We start from the raw sequence: 7,788 nt of genomic DNA, 5'->3' as shown, positions 1-7,788 counted from the left end.
TTTTTTTTTTTTTTTTTTTTTTAATCTTAAATTTTGACATAGTGTAAAAAAATCTTACCTTTTTCAGTTTTATTCATTTAGGTAGAATAATCTTCTTATCCTGGCTTCTCTTGCAAATATTTGTTCTTTGATTCTTTTATTGTCTGCAAATAATTTCTGCAATTGGATATTAACATTACAGCCTTTTTAAGCCAACTTTAATTATAGAGGGTTGTAAAGGGGTTAGGATTTGTACAGAAGACTAGTAATTTTGTGTCACATGATTCATGGAATTTGAAGAATATTGAAGCTTGTATAAAAATAATTTCTAGATGGTAGCAATAAATAATTCATGACATGAGGAAACCTAACTACTTATTTATTTAAGATTTATCAAAATTGGTTTTATATGAAATGTGCATTTATTGGACCAAATATCAAGCATATATATCTATATATATATATATATATATATATATATATATGTAAAAATAATATTTGAGTGGTCACCTCCATAATTTTGAATACTAAGAATAAATATATTGCAATAACGAAGACAACCAAAGAATCAATGTGGCTTTCCATATTATTGTGGAGCAAAAAATTCCTTTAAAAAATAGCCTACACAACTTAATCAGACAACATAACAACCATATAACTCATTTGAGATCCAAAAAAATATGTCCAAATCAAATACTTGATCTTAATATCATTTTTTTTTTTTGTTATTTTTAATTTAGAACACATTTTACATATATATATATATATATATATATTTCCATACGATGTTTTTTCATGTATCACAGATAGTCAAAAAAACATTGATTGATTTATACTAGTTCATTATTTCAATAAAAAAAAATCATTCAATCTTTTATAAAAAATCTTCTAGCAGATTCGATTTTTTAGAAGCAGAATCTATAATTCAAGGAACTTTAACAAAAGAAGAATTTCACAGTATACTTGACAAAAGCACTATCGAAAATACCTACAACCAACAGAAGCTATTCAAAAGGATCCACATGGAACAGATGGGTAATGAAAATTTCAACTGCCAAAAAAAGCACAACTGAAGTGAGCTCTCTGTCTTGGATGCCACGTTCCGCGTCCTGTTGATATCTTGTACACGCGTGTCGGTAGTTTGTGTTTGTGTTTGTGCGTCTTTCCCACGCAGATTTCACATCTATAAAAGCTTGAGCTGGGTGGTCTCTCAGCAGTGATCGCAACACTTGAGCCACGAATCGGGTAAACTGAACCCTACTGTCATCGACACTGCTAGATTCGATCTTTGTTTCGACGTTCTGTCGGGCTTCAATTAAGTTGTCCAAGGTTTAGAGAAGTTGGAGTTGGAAATTTTGTTGGAAGCGCTCTCTGCGTTGTTAATATCTTATCGGGAGTGTGCAGATTGAGCATCCGTCGACGGGCTGAATTTGAAGTTTGTAGAAGAGGTTGGATAGCAGGAAGATGAGTCGGTTGTGTTTCATCGTGGTGGGTAGCATTCAAGACTTCCATACACCCCAATATGCCCCACTCCAGGGGGTCGCCGTGACGGGTGTGATTCATGACGCAGTAGCGGAGTACACGCTGGTGCAAACTTACAAAAATCCGGTTCAGGATGCTGCCGTTGAAGCGGCCTACACTTTCCCTCTGTACGAGGGCGCGGCAGTGGTGAAGTTTGAGGCAGAGGTCGATGGCCGGAAGATCATTGGCAAGGTGCGGGAGAAGAGTGCAGCGAAGAAAGAATATCAGGAGGCCGTAAGTGCCGGAAAGACGGCCTCCTTGTTGGACCAGGAGAAGCCTGACGTCTTTCAAACTTCCATTGGCAACATTCCGCCGGGGAAGACGATCTCCATTCGCATTACTCTTGTGTCCGAAATCAAACAGGATGCGGGAGAGAATCAAGTGCGGTTTGTTTTACCGACCACCGTCGCGCCTCGGTATGGCGCAATTGGGTTTTTCGGTAACCCGATCACACCTCCTCCCGATTCTTCTGCCAAGCTTTCTATCAATATGTCTTGTGCCATGTCGAAGCCTATCACCTCGGTTCAGTCACCATCCCACACTATTGAAGTCCACCTCGGCACAACAGACACTGTAGATCCTGCTCATATCTCCACCTTCAATCCGAACCAAGCCAGAGTGACCCTCACTGTAGATTCTCTTCTCGATTGTGACCTCGTCATTGTAATCAATTCCTTGGGGCTAGATCAACCGCGCGCTCTCGTAGAGCGCCACCCCTCACATGGAACTCACGCAATTGCCCTAACTTTCCAGCCCCGATTTGCGCTGCAACCCCTTCGCACTTCTGAAATGATCTTCCTCGTCGACCGGTCGGGGTCAATGATGGGCACACAGATCAAACAGGCTGGCGAAGCGCTAGAGCTGTTTCTCCGATCCATTCCATTTGAAAATCACTACTTCAATATCGTAGGGTTTGGTTCCAATCATAATTTTTTGTTCCCAACGTCTGTTGAGTACACTGAAGACTCCTTGAAAAAGGCAGTTCATTACGCACAGACAATTCAGGCGAACATGGGCGGCACCGAGATCGCCAACGCATTCTTCGAGGTTTTCCAGCGCCGCCGTCGCAACGTCCCCACGCAGATCTTCCTGCTCACCGACGGAATGGTGTGGGATGCCGAACAGCTTACAAAATCTATCATCGAAGCCGTTGACGATGGTGCTAGGAACAATTCACCTGTCAGAGTGTTCACTCTTGGCGTTGGAAACGCCGTCTCACACCATCTGATCGAATCTGTAGCGAGAGCAGGCGGTGGATATGCCCAGTTGGTCTTGGAAAACGAGCGCATGGAGAAAAAAGTTCTTAATATGCTGAAAGCAGGACTAACACCGTCTGTCACCAATGCCAGCGTGCAATGGTCAGACTGTACTGCAGACGATTTTGTACTGGTTGATGGCGTCGATAGTGTAGATCAAGATGAGCAGAACGACATCAAACCACACATCAACCTATACTCGGAATCGCCGCTTGTGGTTTCGCCTTCAAGTTCGGGTAGCAATCCACCCCCCGAAATCTCCCTTGCAATCCAGCAAGCGCCGTTCAAGATCCCTATCCTGTGCCGCGGCGCCAGATTCACAATCTACGCCATTCTCTCACCGACATCTCCCCTTCCGAAAGAGCTTGTGCTGAGCGGTGATTCCCCGGACGGACTAGTGGAGCTGCGGGTTAAATTAGACTCCGTTGTTGAGGGCGAGACGATGCTACATTCCCTCGCAGCGCGAACCCTGGTGCGCGACTTGGAAGAAGGCTCCTCCCATATCCACGCACTAGGGAAGCCTCTCACAGCTCGCGACGAGCAGATGCTCAAGTCCCTTGGAGTTCACGTAGCGCCAGCAAAAGGCCAGAAACCCCCCATTCTGCCCTTGAGCTTCAGTCATGTCGCACAAATCACGAAGCAGAAGATTGTCGACATTGGAGTGACGTACAGTCTCTCTACGCAGCATACCAGCTGGGTGGCTATTGACGAAGAGGGCACCCTCAGCTCACACGAAGTTCCAACAGTTGCGGATCAATCTCCACAGTTGCAACCCTCACAAACACTAGGGTTAGTCGGTCGGGGTAAAATGCGCTGTGCACCTCCCAAGTCTTTGTTTGGAAGATTTGCAAGCTATCAAAGTCTTGCAGCGTCCCCGTCAGTATTCGGGAACGCTCAGCCAGCCTTAGGAAGCGCACCGCCAGGCTTCGGACTTTCACAGTCGACCTTCGGAAGCGCACAGGCCTTTCAATCTTCACTTTTTGGAGCACAAAACGCTACACCTGAAGCAGGAGGGCCATCTTTATTCGGAGGAGCAAGCAATCAAAGTCCAGTTTCAGCCTTCGGAAGCGCACAGCCAGCCTTCGGAAGCTCACCGGCAGGCTTCGGACTTTCACAGTCGACCTTCGGAAGCGCACAGCCCTTTCAAACTTCAGTTTTTGGAGCACAAAGCGCTACACCTGAAGCAGGAGGGCCATCTTTATTCGGAGGAGCAAGCAATCAAAGTCCAGTTTCAGCCTTCGGAAGCGCACAGCCAGCCTTCGGAAGCTCACCGGCAGGCTTCGGACTTTCACAGTCGACCTTCGGAAGCGCACAGCTCTTTCAAACTTCAGTTTTTGGAGCACAAAGCGCTAAACCTGAAGCAGAAGGGTCTTCTTTATTCGGAGGAGCAAGCAATCAAAGTCAAGTTTCAGCCTTCGGAAGCGCACAGCCAGCCTTCGGGAGCGCACAGCCAGCCTTCGGGAGCGCACAGCCCTTTTCTGGTTTCCAGCAGATGCAGCAACAACAATCCTCACGAAACCTGGATGATGGTGAAGCAAGTGATCTAGCTGATGACCCACATGCGAGGCTGCGAGCTCTCCTGCAACACCAATCTTTCGATGGTTTGTTCCCCCTGGCTCCTTCCATTGCCGCACTCTTCAACACGGTTGTGGACAAATTGAAGGAAATGCTTGGGGAAATTCGGCAGCATTGCACTGGATCGGTGCAGCTCACGGAGAAGCAGTGGGAATCTATCTGGGCAACATGCTTGGCAGTGGAATTCATGAAATCCAAGTTGACAGAGCTTGAAGACGAGTGGGAGCTTGTTGTAGACAAGGCTGAACAGCGAGTGAAGTCCTTGCTTCAGAACAGCGAAGATCATGCTCTATTCCAGGCCTCTGCCAAAACTTTGTAGAGTTCAAACCCCGTAAAATTTTGAGAAAAACATACACACGAATAATTCTGGAGGGTCAAGTCACATCAGTTCGGAGCACTTGTAACTTAGCAGTAAAAAAACAAAAACAGAGAGAAGAAACAGTGTAATATAAATGTTGAACTTAGAAATCAGGATCCAGTTTCAGTGCTGCGGTATACAACAGTTTCCAACGATTGGCGACACTTCCTCCAGATCTAGATACATTAGAATGTGAATATACACAGATGTTTTTTTTTTGTCATGCGGTGTCTTCTCTTCATACAGTTTCATTACTTGGATTGACTTTGGTTTTGCCTCAGCGATAGTTGTGGTGGCATACCATGTTTGGCATTTGTGCAACTGAATGTAAAGGAACTGGAGGAGATTGTTGGTGTAAAACAAAATGATTGTGCTTTGGGAAAAAACAATAGAAAAAAATAAAATTGACCGAACAACAGAAAAGCAAACCCGGAACGTTGGATATTTTAATATTTTCTATAAATTTTACTAGATGAGAGTATTTAAAGTTACTCATCTGGTATTTATTTTTTATTTTTTATTTTGCATAGATATGATGATTAACAAGACATACTCTTAAATGTCGTATAAATTTATATATATATATATATATATATATATATATTTAGTGTTGAAATAAAGCTTTAGTAAATATATTGGTAATTATTATTGGTGCAAATAATGTATTATTTAAAATTTAGAACAAATATATTAATATTGTATCCATGCATTATATTTGATACTAGAAAAAAAATATTTTTCTTTATTTTTTATTTATTTTTTTATTTTTGTTCATAGATATTACATGATGTACTTAAAAACTTAGATATGAGGCAAATTCTTAACAACAAAATATCAATAGAAACAATTTTTTTCAATTTTATGCATTTAAGCACCAACATGCTGAGTAAAAATAGATGAATGATAATTAAAATTACTATATTTAGGAATTTTAGAACCAATTTTATTAAAACCAATAATACGTTGTATATTCATTAAAATTAAATATTCCATTGGAATGTGATTTACTTTATTTTTATTTAGACTGTAGATACTAAAACATAACTTAATAAGTTCTTAGTAAGTTTAAAGATCACCAAAAAAATTAGTTTTGTGGTTTAAAAACCACATATACATGTATTTTGAATAATTATTATAAAATAAAATCAAAATTATGATGTCTTGTCTTAATTTATGTTTATAGACTTCACGAGTATTTTTAAAAAATAATTTCTTTGATCTTAAATAAAAAATAGTTGAATTTTTTTATATGAAATTATCTTTAATAATAGAAGTTTATTTCTTATAAATGATTGTATAGTATCTTAATTACATGAAGAACTTTTTTTCCAAGTTTTTATATAAAAAATTATTTATTTATTTAATATATGATATTTTAAATTTTAATATTTTTTATTAATATTTTTTATTGAATGTTAAAATTTATTACAACTTCTTAGATATGTTCTATATTTTATTTGAATTATAAGATAATTATGTATATAATTTATGAAATATTTGTAATATTTCAAATTTTAAAAATGAATTAAGAAAATAATTTTATACATTGATATAATAAGTTTTTTAAATCTAATACATTATTAATATTAATATCTTATATTATTTTATAAATTGATAATATATTTGTTTTTAAAGCTTTAAATAAATTAAGTTAAGAAAAAATTTAATTTAAATGTTATTATAATTTTTTAAAAATATTCGTCTATAAAAATTAATATAATTAATATGAAGCTATCATATTAACTTATTCATTTATTTTTATTACAAAACATATAAATCTATGAGAAAAAATATCAAGAGTTTGATATGTTTCAAGAATCTATTGCTTATACTTTGATACCATGTCAAAATTGTGAAAGTTATACAAATTATTTTTTTTAATATAAATTATTAACAATTATCTTTGTACAAAAATAATTTTTAAAGACATGAACAACAATAATATTCCAAAAATGATAATACACTCTTATATTACCAAAATAAAATAAAATAAAATAAAATAAATTTAAAGATAGATATAAATTTGAAACTAGAATATCTATTGCCAAATTTAAAAATATTAAGTAGTCTTGAACCAAAATAAAACACAAGAAAAACATTGGCAAGACTGGAAAAGACCTCACTCTTACCTCCATATATACTATCTACTAAAGAACTATATGATGATGTCTTGTAGCGCATATGATACTTGTCTAACTTACACAATGCATGTCTAATTTGTAGGGCGAGTTTTTGGCATGTATGCCACATGGCCAACTTATAATACAAGTGGCTAAATGTGCGACATGTAGCTAGTTTTTTGGTTAAGTTGTCCATCTATCAATCACTTATATATTCATATAAAGATAATGTAGTTTTTAATAAGATTTGCAATCAGATATCAAGAATTTAAACTATCTTTAGATACTACTATTTAGTTCTATTTATCTAATTAAAAATATTAGTGAATACTAGTATTCATTACATTATTTTCTTCTCTCTCCTTCTCTTCCCTTTCTTTTTTGGTGATTATCTTCATAAGAAGTTAAGTCATTGCTTCATAGGTTGGTGATGTCAAAGATATGTCAAATAGTATTAGTAATATATTTTAATCTTTATTTTGCACAATTATTTTATTATTATTAAAATCTTGATATATTCTTTTAAATAATACATTTTATATTATATCACTTATAATACATATCTTTAGTAATATTACTAAGCATCAAGAATTTTTTCTAAGATTGTAATACCAAATATGTGTCAAGGACAAGATCTTGATAAAAACAAATAAATAAGTGAAACTTTTTTCAAAGAAGGATGATAAAATAAAAATAACTAAATATGTATATTAAGAAAAAAACTAGAATGGCTAATGCCAAAAGACAAGAAAACTCGAGACCCTTGAAACTAGATTAGAAGCAAGAAAGGAGTTGACAAGAATGAAGAAGGCTTCACTCTTGCCTCTATATATACTATCTACCTAAGAGTTATGTGGTGACGTTCTATAGGACCTCTAAAAACGTATTGACTTTGCACAACACGTATCTTAACTTGCAAGACAAGCTTTCTATGTAGGAGCCACATAGTTAGCTTGTTCTACAAGCTACCAATATGTGT

The 7,788-nt window shown here is 36.7% G+C and overlaps 1 protein-coding gene across 1 annotated transcript; it reads left to right on the top strand.

Moving 5' to 3' along the window:
* The first annotated feature begins 1,083 nt into the window (after window positions 1-1,083).
* Window positions 1,084-4,969, top strand: LOC112294656 (uncharacterized). Its single transcript, XM_090244068.1, has 2 exons — window positions 1,084-1,224; window positions 1,384-4,969. Exon 2 carries the CDS (start codon window positions 1,444-1,446, stop codon window positions 4,648-4,650), a length of 3,207 nt encoding a protein of 1,068 aa, XP_090100194.1. The 5' UTR covers window positions 1,084-1,224; window positions 1,384-1,443; the 3' UTR covers window positions 4,651-4,969.
* The last annotated feature ends 2,819 nt before the right edge of the window (window positions 4,970-7,788 follow it).

This window comes from Physcomitrium patens, chromosome 17 (genome assembly GCF_059467195.1).
Source record: "Physcomitrium patens ecotype Gransden chromosome 17, ASM5946719v1, whole genome shotgun sequence".
In the NCBI taxonomy this organism is placed as follows: Eukaryota; Viridiplantae; Streptophyta; class Bryopsida; order Funariales; family Funariaceae; genus Physcomitrium; species Physcomitrium patens.
This window is presented reverse-complemented; position numbering and strand designations above follow the sequence as displayed.